The sequence below is a fragment of the Marmota flaviventris genome, chromosome 13, assembly GCF_047511675.1.
Source record: "Marmota flaviventris isolate mMarFla1 chromosome 13, mMarFla1.hap1, whole genome shotgun sequence".
Taxonomy (NCBI): domain Eukaryota; kingdom Metazoa; phylum Chordata; class Mammalia; order Rodentia; family Sciuridae; genus Marmota; species Marmota flaviventris.
The window spans coordinates 22,257,384-22,277,076 of NC_092510.1; the positions used below are offsets into that span (position 1 = coordinate 22,257,384).

At 38.0% G+C, this 19,693-nt stretch overlaps 1 protein-coding gene across 1 annotated transcript in view; it reads left to right on the plus strand.

Moving 5' to 3' along the window:
* Rasef (RAS and EF-hand domain containing) overlaps nt 1-19,693 on the plus strand; it is a 70,290-nt gene that overhangs the window by 19,680 nt on the left and 30,917 nt on the right. The window contains exons 2-5 of the mRNA XM_027921827.2: nt 9,504-9,650; nt 12,825-12,915; nt 16,287-16,382; nt 17,642-17,719. Coding sequence (XP_027777628.2) covers nt 9,504-9,650; nt 12,825-12,915; nt 16,287-16,382; nt 17,642-17,719 — 412 coding nt within the window. The remainder of the gene's footprint in view (nt 1-9,503; nt 9,651-12,824; nt 12,916-16,286; nt 16,383-17,641; nt 17,720-19,693) is intronic.

A 19,693-nucleotide genomic window follows, 5' to 3' on the forward strand; every position in this document is an offset into this window, starting at 1 on the left:
CAACCTTAATAACTTTAAATGCTCAGTTAATATATGGCTTAATCATTGTTGATAGTGGTTAATGCAATTTTTTGATTTAGAAAGGGAAAATTCTGGATAAATACAAAAGTGACCAGGGCGTAGGACAACAAGCATAAACTGGGACTGTCTCCAGGAAACCTGGGAAGGTGAATGATGTTATCTAAAAGTAAATTTTGCATAGAGACTGATACTACGTGCTTAATTTTCCTTCAATGCCATATTTTCCAAAATAGAAGTTTTCAGTAAACAATGACTGTTGTAACACCAAATTATACTAACATTATGAGACTGATTATGTCTACATTTAATTTGACTCAAAGTAAGTTGATGTATAAGAAATACTGGGAGAGTAAAGGTGTTTTGCAAATAAGTACTCTTAAATGAAGAGGTACATTTCTTATATAGACATGTACACATCTAGAGTACATTAATAATGTGATATCTACAAAATTAACTTCTGTATGTGAAAGAAAAATTACAAAGTAAACTAAAGCCTGTTTTCTTAGTATAGAAGGGTGAGATCTCAATTGCTCCATCTCCAATCCTGTACTGAGGGACTTACATTAAAAGACCTTAACTAGGATATGCAAAGCAAGGGACATTTGGCCCTCTGCCAGTTGTGTAAATAAAGTTTTATTGGAGCACAGCCATACTTAATCCACGTATTTATTTTCTGGGGCTGCATTCAACCTACAATAATAGAGTAGTTAGTCATATCAGAGATCACCAGGCCCTGCAAAGCCTAAAATGTTTCCTATTTCGTGCTTAAAAGAAAGTATTTACTCACCCTGATTGTAACTGTTGCAGACCTTGGATATGACCCTATTCTCATTATTCCAGAGCAGTGGTGCTCAGAAGACATTTCTGTCCATGGGACTTCTACACCATAAGGCTTTGTTCACCCAAACACAGCACTAACAAGGAGACAACCACCTACTTCTCTCCAACTCAGCTGGGTAGAATCAAGAGTAATAACAGATCATAGCAGTGACTAACACCTTTTGATTATCTATAGCATGCCAAGGTGTTATATCCAGTGTACTTTAGGAGTGGTCTATCTTCAAAACAACCCTAAGAGTTAGGGTTCTGTTCTTAGACCTACTGTAAGGTTGAGGCAACTGAAGTACAAGAGGGTTAAGGGTTTTGTCCTGGGTCATGAAGCTAGGATATGTTGGAGGGAGCATTTGAATCTGGCCATTATGCACATCCTGTACCATTCATTCATGACTTCAGAAGCCCTCAGGTCTTTTGAGGCTGTGCCTTCTCTAAATCTGCAGCACAACGTCTCTTGTTGTTTCTCTTTTCTTGCCTCAGTTGGCAAACTATCCATAACTAAATGTTTGTGATTTTAAATAGAAAGCAATTTGCAATCTGAATTGTTCCTAGCCTTTGAGTGAATCTAGTTAATTCATCTTCCAGGAACTTTTCATTTTAAAACCTTTTGGGGATTGTTATCCAGATAAAATACTGAGACATTTTTCAGGGTGACACAATGTAGAAAGAATTTCATCTGCAGGAGATGTAATTGGGCAGAGGGTCCTGGATGAAGCTTTGGTGATTTATTACCTAGACTAAATTCTCCTCTGATTGAGCAACAGCCTGTTCAGAGGCCTGGAAAGTCCAGGCCATTGGACCAACTTGTCTTCCCAGGACTTCTGACTGAGGACCAGGTAGAGGAGACCCTTGAGTATTTTCTATAGAATGGAGAACCAGCTAACCATTCTATAACTGAGGTATTAAAGGAAAAGACCTATTGCAAGAACACAGATGGGGACCATTTCCAGGCATAGGGACCTGGACATGGGGGCTGAGTGGGCCGAGGCACATTCTGTCTAAAAAGCAAAATTGGACCTGAAGAAGGAGAGTTAATGTTCTCCTGCTCTAGCAACTGGCTGCATCTGGATATTGAGACCTATTTTCTGGCTAATGGGAATTTATTCCAGGAGTAAGTGTACTATATAATAAAAGCACATCTTAAATGAGTAATTTGTATGGAGGGAAAATGATAAGTCTTTGCACTTACTGACAGTGTGGTTTATTCAGGGAATCTAAAAGGGTCATTATTCTTAACCCCAAAGCAAGAAGTAATTATACTATCAGATTTTAATTGTCTGTAATTCTACCTATTTTGTAGTACAGTAGAAGCTGGTGAAAACCCCTGAAGTCCCACATCTCTGGATTAAGTGAGAATGCCCTTAGATTTATTTCTATCTCTACAGATTTGTTTCAGAATCCTTTCCTTAATTATCCGCATCGGCCAAAGCTGTGTGAAGATGGAGTAGTTAAGGTGCAAACTGGATCATGTAATTTCTTTAAGTTTTTTGATGCTTCCCATCCTCTCAGAACAGCCCAACTCCCTCTGGTTTTTTGTTTGTTTGTTTGTTTATTCTTCTTAGTATACATGGAGTATAATGTAGTCTAATTAGAATCCCATTTTTGTGGTTGTACATGATGTGGAGTTATATTAGTTGTGTATTCATATATGTATTTATATATGTATTCATATATTCTACTGTCTTTCCTATTCCCATGCCCCCTCCCTTCCCTTCATTCCCCTTTGTCTAATCCAATTAACTTCTATCCACCCCTCTTATTGTGTGTTTACATCCGCATATCAGAGAGAACATTCATTTTTGGATTTTTTTTTCACTAGTGCTTACAGTCCCTATACACTCCTCTGGTTCCTGCTGACATCTGCAGCCCCACCTGATGTAGAACTCTCTTTGCCTGTGGTTGTCGGTGCCTAGACTAGGGCACACCCATCCTACCTTCTTCCTGCTTTTTACCTGGTTGATTTCTACACATGCTCCAGGTCATCCCTGGTTGTCTTAGTTCCTCTATTCTGTGATTCTTGATAACAAAGCATCTTAATCTTCACAGAACTTTTCCATCATGTATAAGCTTTATGTCAGAAGGAACTCAGTCTGATTATAGCATTTTATTTCCAGGATTTCACATGATGCCTCTTGAATGGCATGGATATTCTCATTTCTTGTACTCAGGTATTAGAGCATCAGTTCTCTTGTACCATGCCTTAGTTTAGAATGATGAAGACACTGGCATTTAATACTGTTCACTTTTGTTCATATACTGTGCTTTGGGGTTTAGGTCTGTATAACATGTAGCTTGGATGAATAGTTTAGCTCTCTATTTTAATGCTTAAGCAGCAAGACTTGTCATCTGATAACCATTTTTTTTTTTTTTCCTAGAAATTCTCTGGGTCACTGTGTTCCTTAGTGTGGAGTGGTATTGTCTGCACTTGACTGTTTCTCAGGAATGTCCTGAGACCAGAAATATCCAGGCATTCTAAAATACCAGCCTCACTGAATTGCAGATACATAAACATAAATATATATGGGCTCTAAGTAAAATGTTAATCTTAGCAAAAAATGTGTGAAGATTTTTACATATCTTAAGTTTGCTTTTATTTTTTTTTCTTTAAGTCTTTAAGTACATCTGATTTCCCTCTCAACCTCAGTGGTAATGTTTGCAAATCCTTATTTCTCAGGGATTGTTTTTAAAAATTTTAAGTTGTGAATTTTTTCATTAGTATTTAGACATTACTGCCGTCTTTTGTATAAATCATCTTGTACTTTATTAAACAAGAAATGACTAGGCTCAGATTTTAAGCATCTAAAACTGGTAGGTAATTCAGGGTGGATTTTTTCTGACTTTCCTTTGATTTCTTCAGGAATAATTTAGGTTTTTGGTATTAGAGACTCTCTTAGCTCTCTCTCTCTCTCTCTCTCTCTCTCTCTCTTGTCTTGACTGATTCATTTGACTTGACCTTTACTTCTTACCTAGTGTTTGTCAAGCCCATCTCTAGCAGGTCTCCCTGGTATATGTGAGTCCAAGTGTAATCGCCTTACATGAGGCTGGATGTTCATGAATGGAAGGTGTGTTCAAGCCTCTTCACTACTTGGCACCCTTCTGGGCACTCACATGCACCAAACTGGGTCAGATCCAGAAGGAAATAGAATTATGTGTACAGCCATTGTGTGACTGCTGCTTGTTTAACCTTTGACGTCAGGAGCAAAGATGTCATGAGAGGCCAGTGACTACTGTACTGTCCAGTGAAAGATTATCTTCACACCAAGCAGTGGGGCCTGGGCGGTTGAGTCCAGGAATCCACAGGGGTTTAGCTGCCTGTGCAGGAAGTACCATATAGTGTTTTCCCTGAAGACCTTGAAGTAAACCAAATAATATCTCGTCTAAATTTCAGTTATGCTTTCATTATTTCAAGGAGTTCATTTGTAATGTGCATAGACCTTAAGCAATAAGACAAGTCCTCCTTCGAAGTAGTTTTTAAAAACCTGGTATATGACATTTTATTAAATGGTGGTGTGTACTTGGGACTCTAGGAAACCAGTTTATCACTTGATTTGGGCATGAAGAGCTACTTCCTCCTTAGAAAGCCAAATTCTGGAGCTAGGTGGACTGAGTTGGAATCCTAGCTCTGCTCTCTCTGCCTCAGTGAAACACTGGTGAAAACTTCGTGTGCTTATCCTGAGATATGTATTATAAGTGAATAATACATGTGAATATTTAAATCAGTACCTACACTGCCTGTATAAGGTGCCCAGTAAATGTCTGCTTCAGAATATAAATGCTTCAGACTAGTCTTTATGCCCTCTTAAAGAGAGTGGATGGTGGTGGTAAAGATTTACCTTGATCATAAAAGTTTTATTACTTGGTTAATATGAAGCTATCAAGTAAGGAGATACAAAAGTATATTCATTTGGAAGAGGGTGGTAAAATATTCAAAAAGGAAACCATCTTGCCAACTCTAAGCTAAACCAACTATAACAAAGGAGTTCCAAGTCTAAGTGGCTTCATATAATACAAACATATTTTTCTCTTATGTATAGGACAGATTAATGTGGTTAGGCAAGACTATGTGCTTTCCTTCAGCATGGTGACTCTGGGATCCAAGCATGTTACATTATGTGACTTTCCCATATTGGAGTTCCTCAGTTGCTCTATGAGGACAAGGATGAGGAAGAAAAGGGTAGGAGCAAGGAGGAAGAGAGAGTGGGGAGGGGCAGGGAGGGAGGGAGGGAAAAAGGGAGGGAGAGAAACAGAGACAGACCCTATATTTCTTCTGCTGCCCTGTTCCCTAGCAATGGTCCAACATGGCTGCAACCTATACACCAGGGGTTTTGGGAAATCCAGTTTCCGTGAATTCCAGTTTCCCTAAATTCCCTGCAATAAGAAGCAGAATAAATGAGTATCCAGCAATTCTGGCACCAAGAGTTAGCCATACAACATATTTTCTATTAGAGAAAGACATTTTTTAAAATAACCTATTTATATACTTCAGTGTAAACTGTTCTTGAAATTCTGTAATGCTAGGACCAGCAGATGACCCAAGAGAATTTATGAGTCATTATGTTTTCTTTTCATTTTAGAAATTTGTAGAAAATAAGGGAATCTACTGAGACATCTACTTCTGAACATTTCATTTTTGTTCAGTTAGCCAGTAAACAAGGACTCCAGAGGACAGTTTCTTAGTGGCTGTCCCTGGCAATTGAGTTCCTATTACACAGAAAGTTTTTAGGTTTTTCATCTTGCCCTTGTTTAGTAAATGACAAAGGCAAAAGAAGTCAGTGATCTTGTTATACCCTGAGATTACATGAGATAATCTCAGAAGTAGAGTTTTGTTTTTTTTAAACTACTCTTGGAACCAGTATTTGTCCTTAGCTCTGATGGAAGAGGAGATGGCAGCTTTCTCTGTTTTAAATCACTAAATAAAGTGACTTACTCCTCCAGGTTTATTAATGCTATTTAACTTGAGCAGTTAGTTCTTTTGAATCATAATTAGTCTCTACACAGAGTTGGTAGACCCTGAGAATTTATAGCCACATGGTACTTGGGGCCATGTTTAAGGTTCAGGGTTAATATGTACATGGTGTTTTGTGGTGTTTCATAGTTCTTTCCATTGATTTTGAATTCCGCTTTTCTTTTGCCAAAGTTGAAATGTTTAGCACATTTAGGAAACAACAGGTCATAGTTGATTGTGTAGTCTCCAGCATGAGGCTGAGTTTGAATCCCACCTCTGCTTCTCAATCACTAAATGACCTTGGACTCTATGGGCTGCCTAGGAATAGTGGTAACAAACATAGTAGACTGGAGTGATTGAACAACAAAAATGTATTATCTCATGATTATGGATACTGTAATTCTGAAATAAGGTGTCATCAGGGTTAGTTACTTCTGAGGCTTCTTTTCTTGGTTCGTAGATGACTTCTTCCCCTGCATCTTCACATGGTTTTCCTCCTGTATATGTCTGTGTCCAAAACTCCTCTTTTTATAAGGTCACTAATAAGAATAGATTAGAACTCATCTGAATTACCTCGTGTTAATTTACTTACTTTAAAGACCCTGTTTCCAAATATAATTGCATTCTGAGATACGGAGGGTTGGGACTTCAACATATAAATTTGGGGGGTATGGGACCCAAATCAGATCATAACTGGCCCTCAGTCTGCCTGATCTGCAAAATGGGTTAATAAAAGTGCTTCACAGGATGGTTTTGTGTGTTCAGAGAAGATGCATACAAATTGCTTAGTATAATACCTGAAATCTGTTGAGCATTCACTAAATAGTACTATAATCATAATTTTTTTTAATCTAACAGTATCATCTCTACCAGTTGGGAGATGGTTTTGTGCATAGCTTTTCAATTACTGAAGCTTGAGATTATCATTGTCTTTCTTGTGCCCCCATAGAATCTGAACAGGCAGCCTTCAACAGAGTAATAGGACAAATGTCCAGGGAACATGGATTGAGTGAATTGGTATGAATTTGTGTTCAGAATTTCTGAATGGTCTTCTGTGGATATCACTTTGGTGTCATTGGACTGTGGAAAGCTCTTAGGCATCCTGGTTTCTGTAGTGGCCTGTCCCATGGCTCTACCAGATCAAGATAAATAGTCTCTCCACATTAGGAGCAGGGGACAGAAAGCTTTTTGCATTGTTGGGGATAACATAAAAGTGTTAGATCATAAAGCATAAGAATTATCCAAGCGCTGGAGGTGATTTTTTTTTTTTTTTGGTTGAACTAGGGGCACTTGACCACTGAGCCACACTCCCAGCCCTATTTTGTATTTTACTTAGAGACAGGGTCTCACTGAGTTGCTTAGCACTTTGCTTTTGCTGAGATTGGCTTTGAACTCATAATCCTCCTGCCTCAGCCTTCTGAGCTGCTGGGATTACAAGTGTGCCTAGAGGTGATTTTTAAGTAATACAATATGTGAAAGCATTTAGCTTTCCTGTGATTGTTAGCTCCTCCTAACTTTTCTAGACTTGATGAAAATTTATAGAGTTTTTTTTCATACTAATATTGTAAGTCAATTATTTCAGGCTCAAGGAATTGCCTGTATCTTAAATCCTTAGCATTTCTTCTTTCGACTGGTGTAAATGCTCTTTGCTGTAAAAAAAAAAAAAAAAGTGGTGCTACTGTCATGTCACAGTTGCAGCTTTTGTTAAATAACAGCAAGTGTTGCTGTCAGTTAGTGTCAGAAGAGGGAAGATCAGATTGCATGGTCTCTGATGTAAGTTGGAAAGAAGGTGAACATGCAGCCCATCGATTAAGAAAAGCTTTGGATGTTGTGGTGTGTTATGTTTTTGTTGTTGTGACCAAAATACCTGACCAGAACAACTTGGAGGATGAAAATTTTATTTTGAGATCATGATTTCAGAGGTTCAGTCCATGGTTGGATGATTCAGTTCTTCTGGGGCCCAGATTAGATAGAACATCAGGGTGGAAGGGCATGGTGGAGGAAAGCTGCTCACCTCCTGCTAGTCAGGAAGCAGAGGGAAAGTGAGAGGATCCAGAAACAATATGTATAATCCTCAAGGCATGCCCCCCAGTGACTGACTTCTTCTAGCCATGCCCCACCTGCCTACAGTTACCACTCAGTACTTCAGAGTATTTTATTTTCAAATATTGATTCAAATAATATATTCAAATTATCAATCACATGGATTAATCCACTGATTAGATTATGACCCTCATGCATTAACATAGGAGCTTTTGGAGGATATCATCCAAACCATAACAGGTGGGGACTAGTGTGGTTATTAAGTCATGGTGTCCACTGATAGCAGCTGATTATGTAGGCTTTATTAACTAGGAATATGGGGCACATTCCTCATAGATCATGCTCCACTCCATTTAGGGCATCAGCTCCTAAACTGAGGCAAGGGCACCCCTAGTTTCACCAACCAGTTCCTTTATTCTCTATCATGTCAGCTACTGAATCTTGTCAGTTTTTCTTTTGAAATGCCTCTGAAATTTTTTCTTGTAATAAAAAGTTATTTTATGACAAGTATGAGGACTGTCACATATAAATACTGCAATACAATAAGAAATAGATACTTGGTCTTTGTCTCAGGTTCCTAGCACAGAATTCTAAAAACCCTTGGAATCTCCACAGTCATGAGTGTCTTTTGTCCTATAATGAGATTACTGCTAGCTCCAGGCCCCTATGTAGCTTCAGGGTGGAGCTGGTTATTCAGAAGACGCAAGGCATGATTAGAGAATTTGAATTTTCAGCCCCATTACTGACTAGCAAGGAGAAAGGGGCTGAAGATTGAAGAAGAATAATCTGCACTAGAAGCCCTAACTAAAAGGTATGTAGAGCTTCTGGGCTGGTGAACCCATAGAGTGACTGAGTGGTGTGACTGGAGAGGGCATGGAATTCCGCACCCTCCCCCAGTTCCTTCTCTCTGCACCCCTTCCATTTGGCCGTTTCCAAGTGTGTGCTTTATAATAAACCAGTAAGTAAACTGTTTCTTGAGTTCTGTGAGCCAGTCTAGCAAATTCTTGAACAGGACCAAGGGGTCATGGGAACTGACTGGTTAGAAGTACAGGTGGCCACCTGGGGCTTGAGAATGGTATCTGATGTGGGGCAGTCAACTGTGGGTTGTGCCAACTCCAGGCAGTGATATTGTTGGTGGCTGGAAAATTAGAGAATCGATTGGTGTGAGGAAAAAACCCATACATTTGCTGTCAGAAGCTTTGTGAGTAAAAATAGTGCAAGTAAACATGAAACTATGAATATACATGAACTAAGTTTTTCCTCACCATAAAATAATAGCTATATTCACTCTTGTGACTGCAAAAATTAAAACATGTCTTATTAGGGATTAATGAAATATGGAATTAGGTAATTGGTTTCCTGTTATCTGACTTTTATATAAATTCATTTACTTTTCTATTTAAACCCGAAAACCTAAACCCAGCAGGGACAATAAACAAGTACCTGTTCTCAGTATTTTGCTCTTCTGCATTTCTACCTGCTTCCTGTCCCTCCATCTTCTAATATGGAGAAAAACACAAGACCTCTCACTGCTGTGTTCCTTTAATCCTATTGCTGCTTTTTCTTTCCTTGTTGCTTTAGTTATGTTTTTATTTCCTAAAAGTATTCTGCAGATTTGCCTCTTGACCTTTTCATTGATTCATTTTAATTGTTTTGGCAGAAAAGAGCAAGTTAGCGTCCTGTATCAAAACATCAACATTGTGGAGCCAAGACTAATTCAGCCATATGAACATGTGATCAAGAACTTCATCCATGAGATCAAACTTCAAAGCACAGAAATGGAAAACCTGGCCATTGCTGTGAAGAGGTATGGAAGTTCATTCTAAGTGGCACTAAGGCTCCTCTAACTCATTCTCTGGCGTGGGTAGCAAATGAACTGAATTGATATAGGCCATAAACAAGCCAGCACAGGGTAAGTTGAGCCAGGCAGTGATTTATTGGGTCAACCATCAATGTATCAGTAGGTCATTGTGATCCTATTATATCAACTGTTCAGGACCAATGATTCCATATGGAGCAATTCAGAGATTTATCTTATCTTATCCAGCCCCTTGAAGCACACAGAGAATTTCATCCATTTGAAGCCTGGCCTTATTACAGATGTAAGACCTCATGGGAAAGTTACCTAATCTTCCCAAGTCTCAGTTCCTGCATTTCAAAATGAGATTGAAAAATATTCACAGCCTCAGGGTGTTGCGCCTCAATAGATGGTGTCATGGTTGGAGCCCCTCACAATATGCCTACCACATGTAGGTGCTCAGCAATGATGGTTTCCCTCTCCCTAACCTTCCTCAGTCAGCCCTCTCCCTGAACTGAAAGCCAAAGCACTGTTTAAACTCATCCTGTCATACGGAGAGTTCATGTAAGCCATGGCTTTCTTACATAGGGTATCCTCTTGTTTAAACAGCAGTTCAGTGCAAAATAAGAATTTATGTATCACAATCCAAACATCTGCTCTTTGCTCCCCAGAAGGACCACACTCTTCAGCATATGTTGGGAAAGAGGGGGCATCTTGTTTGTCACAGTTCCTGGGTATCCTATTCCATAGCACCCTGCTGCTCTCTGCGTAGAACTTGTAAACACAGCCCCTTTGATAGCATGCTGCCCTGCCTGCCTGGGTGCAGGTGAAGCTACAGGCCCTCAACATAATGCTGAAACTATCTGAATGAGCCTTTGGAGTAACTGGAGGGGATTATTATATAGGAGGAGAAATTGTTTTAAAATTATAATACTAAATAGAACTGTTCTTATAGTCCTAGAGTCAAGCAAAAGTTGAACTATTCACAGGGGGTTTCTTATGAACATTTTCAAAATGTACCTAGCCCTGATCTTTGCCTTTAGGTTTGACTTCTAGGGGGCTTTCAAGAGGGTGATCCTCAGACTCCAGATTCTGTAGTGCATCCTGGAGTTTGGACCAGAGCCACAGTTGGCCTCCTTTGAGGCATGATAAGCAGATGCATTGATTCTTGAGAGTGTCTACTGTCTATTAAACACTCACAATCATGTTCACATATGTGCATGTACAGACCCACACAAAGATATGTGTCACATATTTTCACAAGCGTGCACCCTTTAAAGATTCATCATGTAAACTGAAAAGGGAAGAGAAAAGGATGCCTTTCTTTGTGTTCTCACTGCCAGCCAGGCTGCTCTTTCAAGGTGGAGTGAGTCTATCATGTTGTGCTGAGCTGTTTGTGTTCGTGTTACTCTCCTCCTGACTTCTGTGTTCTCTCAGAGGGGCGATATCTGGAGTTAGGCTCTTTCTGCAGTCTCCTAAAGGCCCCTCTTTTGCTATGAGAGGCCTCACTGATGTGCTTGAGTGGCTGCTTGTGAACCATCCTTTGCAAGCACCTCCACTCTCTCCTCTGCTTTTAGCTGAATGTGTGGTGGCGGGGGGTGGGGGTGGAGATGTCGTAGTAATTTTGCTTTGCACTTGTACTTGAAGGATGAGCTCCCAGTGACCAGGTGACAGTGGACAGTCCTAGCACACTAGACATTTTACTAGGAATTAGAAATTGCTAGGCAAAAAGAGTCATCATGTAATACCCTGATTTATACACCACGTGTGCACGTGTACACACTCACACACACCCTCACACACACACACACAAATACACACAGAATGAAGAAAGGCAGAGAAAACATTTCCTGAGAAGTTCTAGATGTTTGGAATTTGATATCTAGAAGGAATAGCTGGAAAAAAATGATCATAACAAAGGGAAAAAGGCATGTAACCTTGCTATTTACAATATAGATTTGGTTTTTAATTTGATTGTGATGGAGATGCCTAAGTTCTAGACTTCAAGTAGCAAATATTTATAAATAGAACTAGTTAGCTTTCCAAACTTGGTCAACTCAACCCTGGGCAAGCTGTATGATTAGGAGGAAGTAAACAAGAGCAGAAAATGATAATGTTTCTCAGAATGTACTTTGGATTCCCGACACTTGTCTGTAGTTGTACATAGAAGTTAAACTAATAAACAAAGTGTGCTGTGAGAGAGTAAATAATTCAATAATATGGTAGTATGTTATAGCATTCTCATCAAACTAGAAAGAAGATGGGTGATCTTATATAAGTTCTGTCCTCTACTCTTTATTAACAGCATGCCATTGGTTCAAGGGAATTGACTCTCTAAGCCTTATGGTGGTTGCTGTCCGGTCACTTGTAATCTAGTTGGGAAGACAAGGCATTATGCAAGTGAAAAGCTAGATAGTTAGATAGGCAGCTGAGAGGACAAAAGAAAGTGTAAGTTTTTAAAATCTTAAACTTCAACCATCAATCAAGTGACAGGTATGTCCGTACTAGACAATTTCTAGTAAATAAAATAATCCTGGAATGCCTCTCACTGAAATTTTTTCCATTTATAACTTTTTGGCAAATAAGTGTCTTTTGTCTCCATAGAGAGATGATTTATTAATTGCATTAATAAAAGAAACAAAAATTTTCTACATGGCAACCTTATCTACATTCTAGAAGTTTGGCAAGGAGCTGATGAGAAACAATTGCTGAAACCTCTTCTATTCCCTTTTCACTTTAGCATATAACATTGTGAGTTTCATATAATGAAAATTTAAAATCATAACCATTTTTTTGCCATGGAGGTTTTTTTTTTTTGTTGTTGTTGTTTGTTTGTTTTGTGAGGAGGGGGGCGGTTCAGGTTATAACTCAGTCATAGAAGCAAAAAGAATTTTAAGAATTTGTTGAGAGTCTCAGTGATTTGGTGCTTTTGCCACAGTCTAACTTACTATCATGTAATCAAGTTTATCTCATTTATTTAATATCTAGTCATTTTATACCTGAATGGTCACATTACAAATCTTATTTTATTACCTGGAAGGAATGGGGAATATAATTTAAAATGGGGCATTTCTCTTCACCTATAAAATAACACTGTACAGAATGGATGAGCTCGAAGGTTCTCTTCATTGTCTATTCCAAGTATACAATGAACTATTCATTGTGCTGCCTTTTGAATTTCAGAGCCCAGGACAAGGCAGCCATGCAGTTGAGTGAGTTGGAAGAGGAAATGGACCAGAGAATTCAGGCTGCAGAACACAAGACCCGGAAAGACGTGAGTTTCTGAGACTGGACATTTATTCAGCAGATCTTTATGGAGCACTTCTGTGGGTGTTGCTCCTGGACACTCCTCTCAGTGACAGGGTATAAGCACAGAAGGTTCAGGCTCCCAGCAAGGGGATTTTACTGGTGGTGGCACCTGTGGCATCATTTCTTTATCCTGCAGTGAGAGCACACATGGCTAGCAAGTTGCTGCAGGCATGTGGTCTCTGCAGCCACAGTACACCAGTCCAGGAACTCACAGGACCTCACTGTGCTTTGACACTGGAAGGAAACCTATTGGCCAGCCTGTCCCAACAGCCACTTCACACTCTTCTAGTCACAGTCCCTCTGGAACGTTATGTCCTAGCTCACTAAAGATTTTCCCTAACATTCCTCCAGTCACCATGGCTCTCCGAAGCTCCCTGGGGTCTTGGTTCAATGGCATCACTGCTTAGGGCTCTGCTTTTGCTCCAGCCATTTTCTTAGCCTTGGTGATTGTTGTCCCATTCCTTCCCACTTTGCCAAAATGCAAAGCTCAGATAAAGTCGCAACTTCTTGATGCCCTGCCCTAGTTCTCCAACCACATTCATCTTTTCCTGACCTTGATGGCAATTGTATGTAGAGGGTGTATTGCATTGTTTCAGGTTCTTATTTTTTTAATATTGTTAACAGCTTTATTGACATATACTTGGCATGCAATAAACTGCATAGAATATTTAAAGTGTAGAATATGCAAAGTTTGCATCGTCACACAAAACATCTGTGATGTTTCTATTAACCATAAAAATTTCTTTATGCCCCTTACTTAACAACCTTCCTTCCCTACTTCTTTGTCCGTCCTCGCCAGGAAACCACCCTTTTGTTTTTTTGTCACCAAAGATTAGTTTGAAGTTTTGAGAACTGCATATAAATGGAATTTTGCAGTATGAACTATTTCTTGTCTGACTTCTACTCAGTGCAATTATTTTATAACCCTGATATATTATATTGCCATTTATCTATATTCTTTTTATATGTGGTGGTATCCCATTTTGTGATCATATCCACAGTTTGTCTATCCATTCATTTATTGAAGGACACTTATTTCCAGGTTTTGGCTATTGCAAATTAAGGTGCTATGAATATTCATATATAAGAACTTATGTAAGCGTATACTTTGATTTCTCTTGAGTAATTTCCTAGAGTGGAATAGTTTGATCATCTGTGTAGGTATATGTTTATTTGTTTAAGACACTGACAAACTGATTTCCCCAGTAATTGTACAGCAGTGTATGAGAACGGTGTCCTTTAGCATTGGAATAGGTGTATAGAGAAATTTTGTTATGCTTTTGTTTCCATTTCTCCAATGACTAATGGTGTTGAGGATCTTTTCATGTACTTATTTGCCATGTATGTAACTTCTTTGGTGAACTATAAAAATCTTTTGCTGGTTTTAAAAAATATGTCATTTTCTTGTTACTGAGTGTTCATAGTTCTTTACATATTATGAATATAACCCCTCATCAGACACCTGACCTAGAAACATTTTCACACATTTAGTGTCCTTTCTTTTCAGTCTTCTAACAGTACATTTTGAAGAGGAGAAAATTTTAATATTGATGAAGTCCAGTTATAAACTTCTTCTTTCATCAATTATGCTTTTGGCATTTTATTTAAAAAAATCTTTGATTAGCCCAAGTTACAAAGGTTTTCCCTTATGCTTTCTTTGATAAGTTTTATTGTTTTAGGTTTTACACTTAGGATCCATTTTGTTTTACATTTTGTTTTTTTATGATGAAATTTTAATTTTTAATTAAGTATACCCTATAGGCAAATGAGGATTTAGAACATTTTGTATTCTTTAATGAAGAATTACAAAGTGAATCCCCATGCACCAGAGAAATAGAACATTGCAAGTACCTTTAAAGTCTGGCTGCCATTCCCATCCCTCATTCTATAAAGATTTCTCTGAATAGTTTATTAGTGAAGTCTTTATTTTTCATTATGGTTATGTAAATATAAACAGTACATTTTACAACTTTATAAAAACAGAATTATCCTGCCTGAGTTTTTCATGGGCTTGCTGTACTTAAGTCAGTATATTGCTTACATTTTGTTTTTACATTTTGTTTAGGTATTACACTTAGGATCCATGGTTTAAGATATGGTTGTTCTTTCTTTTTTTTAAATATTAATGGGGTGAATGACACTGATCATTTTTTTGAATGTTAAGACAAACTTGTATCCTATGATAAACCTTGGTTGGTTGTGATGTATTATTATTCTAATGTATTGTTGAATTCAGTTTGCTAAATTGTATTTATCATCTCTGCATATGTATTCATACGTGACATCAGTTGTGGTTTTATTCTAGTGTCTGTCTAATTTGGGTTCAGGCTGATGTCCGTCTCATAGAATGAGTCTTCCTCCCATGTCAGTTTGTGAAGAGCTGACTGGAACCACCACCATTTCTTACCTACATCATGTAATAACTTGTCCCAGCATCTGCCTGTTGTAGATGGGGAATGACATAAAGTAGGTAGAAATGATTTTCTTTATTTAGCTCTGAGTCAAAGAAGTATCTTTAAGCTATAGAGGTGATAGGTTTGGTTTTATAGCCATGGATCCAGTGAAGAAACTTGCATCCAAGTTGGTTTCTATGTCGGAGATGCTGCCTGCATTAACACCTCCTTGTAAGGCTTTGGCGTCTCCATCCACCTGTGAAATGAGCAGTACTTATTGTACAGGTGGATAAAGATAACTCCTTAAAAAATTAGTTGCCGTTAGGGAAAATGTTGTTCTTCAGTTCAGTCTTTCACATAGATTATTTAATTTCCATGGATTATTCAATTTATGCAGATCATTTAATTTTCATTGGAGTGTTTATTTAGATTATTTAATTTATGGGGGTTATATAATTTATATGGATTATTTAATTTATTTGAATTACTTAATTCTCACAGTCATGCAATAAGGAAATGGAGACATAAGGTAAGTAGTTTGCCCAACCTTAACTACCAGTAAGTGAGTAGTAAGACCCTTGAACTCCGGCAGGTATCCACATGTGGGATCATGCATCTCTGCAGAGAGGTATGACCACACCCCCATGAAACTGGCTTCCTGTCACTTCTTGGCCCTGTGTCACAATGTTAACAGTCTTAAAGGTGTCACTTCAAGGTGGTGTGTGCATGTGGATCTTGAGATTTCTTCCATATCTGTAGGTTTTAATTCCAGACCCTCTGCACATCTCAAGCCATCTGGTTTCCTCCTGCAATCTCTCTCACCCTCCCTGTGTAGACAATTGAATTCAGCTTAGTGCTTCTCACTTATGGGCTTTTGGCTTTTGAAGGCTGTTATTGTATAAGGCTAAGCCTATTTAAATAAACAATTTTTTTTTTCTTTTAGGAAAAACGCAAAGCAGAGGAAGCCCTCAGTGATCTCAGACGTCAGTATGAAACAGAAGTAGGAGACCTTCAGGTTACCATAAAAAAACTAAAGAAGGTAGGTATGTGGCAACTTGACTTCCAGGATCAGCCTCAGCATCTCAGTGTTTCCATAATTAAGAATTCTAATTATAAATTGTTTTTTGTGTGAAGAAGCTGTAAATATGCTACTCTTACAAATGAGTTCCAGAGAGGACAAATAACTTGATCAAAATTACACAGCTAATGACTGATGGAGTCATCTTACTGCAAGTTGTGCCTTCTCATTTATACCAGACTTCCTGCCTACCTGGTATGGTTATTATATGAAAAAACAAGATGATTCATGTGACAGTATGTTAAAGGCAATAATAAAATCATAGAAATGCTTACACATTTATTATTGCTATTAATTTATGTCATTGATTCTGAAAAACTCATTTCCCCCCATAACTTTTCTTCTGCAAAGTCAGAATGCATGTAAAACTCAGTGTTCTTCTCAGTCACAAGCAACCATGTGGCAGTCATGATGTAGTTGTGTAAAAACCTTCCATTGATATCATCTGTCAAGATGAAGAAAATCCAGAGCTGAAGTGCTTACACTTTATCAGATGTGAGATATATTTTGATCAAAGTATAGACATTCCAGAAATGCACATCCACAAATCCCCTCCATTTCAGGAGATGGAAACTCTTTATAGAAAAGACACTTTTGCTCCCCAGGTTGTAGATGTTCCTGAACCAGTTTAGTCTAGTAATACTAATGAGTCAAGCAGTAAGCACAGCTCATGTATGCATTTACACAATTGTGCATGTGAGAGTGTGTTTGTGTGTGTGTCTATCTTCATATCTTGCTTACATGTTATTAGTTTCAGTTATTTAATAAATATTTCTTGAATTCACCATGATGAAAACATAGGTGAATCTGACTCTAACTCTGCTCTACAAAAATCTTAGACTTTAGTAGGGATGGGAAGACATTTATAAAACAATTACCATGCAGCATAGGAAGTGTTACATGCAGAGAATGGAAGTGTCCAGACTCAGATGCAGCATAATTGAACAAAGCAAAGACTGGATTGCTTTATAGTTGAGTGGTTTCCAAAATAAGACTTTCTCACTATTTCTAAGAAAATTAATTTAACAACAAAACCTCTTTTTCAGGCGTTTAAGATAAATATTTTAACTCTTTATGGATTCTATGTCATTTAATGATGTGTAAAGTCATATATAATGTTGAAAATTGAAGAATTCCCATATCTCTATTCAGGGATATTCCTAAACTTAATTCAGTTGACAGTAAATTTGTGAAGTTACAGCTTTTATATGTCCTTTCAGCTTGAAGAACAATCAAAACACGTAAGTCAAAAAGAAGACGTAGCAGCATTAAAAAAACAAATTTATGATTTATCAATGGTAAGAATCACCTTTTCACTTTCAAAATTACATTTCCTGCTAGACAACATAGACATAATCACGCGATTATTTCAGTGCTTTAGGAATGGGAACTTAATGAGAAATTGATACCATAGTTAGAGAAAGTTTTTAAAGTACTTTTGAGCAAAGGTGTTATATATGCAGATTTTTCCCTTCAGCAATATGCCATTTATTATAAATGGTTTTATTTATTTTTATTTAATAAAGACATGGGGGTTAAACTTTACCCAGCATAATAACCCATTTTTTTGTCATCGACTCTACTTCATAGCCCTGGTGTTGTAAGACGAGATGCCCTGAACTTCCTCCAACTGTTCTCTTTCTCCCTTTTCTATCTCTTCACCACCAGATCTTTACTTTTACTGCTGCAAAAATTGATAACATTTATATCTGTTGTGTTACCATTACTAATCTTGGATTTTTTGGTAAGCATTTCTTGGATTTTTATGATTGAGTTCCTGGTTTCATATAAAAAAAAATCCTGCTGTCTTCATAATATCATTGATACATTAAGACTTCTTATTTATTTTCTTAGTGTATAGAATTTGGTTCATTTTTTCTCTTAATAATATTAATTTTGGAGTCCATGAAATTTTAGATTTTATGGGACTGACCTTTTTTAAAACTTGCAATCTAGCCATGTGCCATCCTAGAATTTATTTTCATAGGATTCTTCCTTGAATTTTGTATTTCTTTGTATTTTGCATATTACAAATTCCTTCCTATGGGTCGTCATTCTCATTTTGCTATAGTCCATTCTTAAGAGAAGCTTCTCCAGAAAGGATATGTGAGAGATACATTTTCTCATTTTTAGAATATTTGAGCATGTATAATTTCCCCTCACCATTTGTTGAGAGTTTGTCTAGATAAATAAGATTTTTTGGGTCTCTTCTAGTATTTATTGTTTGTTTTTCCCCCACACCTGGGAATCCTTGGTCTTAGTTCTCATTTTGACGTGAAGGATTAGCTTGATCATCTTAGGCAGGTGGTGGGGAGTCCTGTGAAGCTATGTAAACAGATCTGTTAACTTCAAAGTGTCTCCCCTAAGACAGTGTTACCTAGGAGCTCAGTGTGTGAAGCTGGCTGTCATGCTGTGAGACCCCAGTTCCCAAAATAAGTGGGTTAGGGATATTTAGGGAGCATCTTTAGCATTCCTGAAAGCAGTCATTCAATTATTTTAAATAAATCATCTGTCTTGTTGCCCTGGAAATCTGTCTGTTGCTATTCTATACTATGGTAAGGGAGGGAAAATACTTGAGTGTGGGTGCCTTAATATACAATTTTAATCTCTATTTCCAGCTTCACTTCTCATTCCCATTTTCTGGGTTTGACCTAGTCATTTATTTGCCTCCTTTTGTGTTCTACAGAAGAACCTTCAACATGTTTCTTTTATACAGCTGTGTCCATTTTTTGGTTACTATAACAAAATGCCAAAGACAGACTAACTTTATAAAAACATTTATTTAGCTCACAGTTCTAGAGTTCTAAGGTCATTGCATTAGCATCAGCTCTCCTTTTTGGTGAGGACCTCATGGCAAATGGCAAGAGCAAGTGTGACAGGGAGAGATCATATCACCAAACAGGAAGCTGGAGAACAGCAGCTGAGTCCCAGAATCCTTTCTGAGGGCAGCACCCCCAGTTGACCTGAGGGGCTCCCACGAGGCTCCACCTCTTAAAGGTTCCATACCCTCTACACCACCAAACTGGGGACAAAGCTTCCATTTGTGTAACCTTGGGGTACCCAGATTATATTGAGGCCATAGCAAGCACTTTTCCCTAACTGTCTTCCTTTCAGAGCACATTTTCATCCAATTCCTTTTTCCATAAGTATGTTTAAGTCACTTGACTGCTGATGGCCCCTCTTCCATTCCCTTAGATGTCACCGGTTCATTTCCTCTGGTATTTCATGTTATTGGGATTTCAGAAGGAAAAAGAGAAGCTTATGTTCTCATC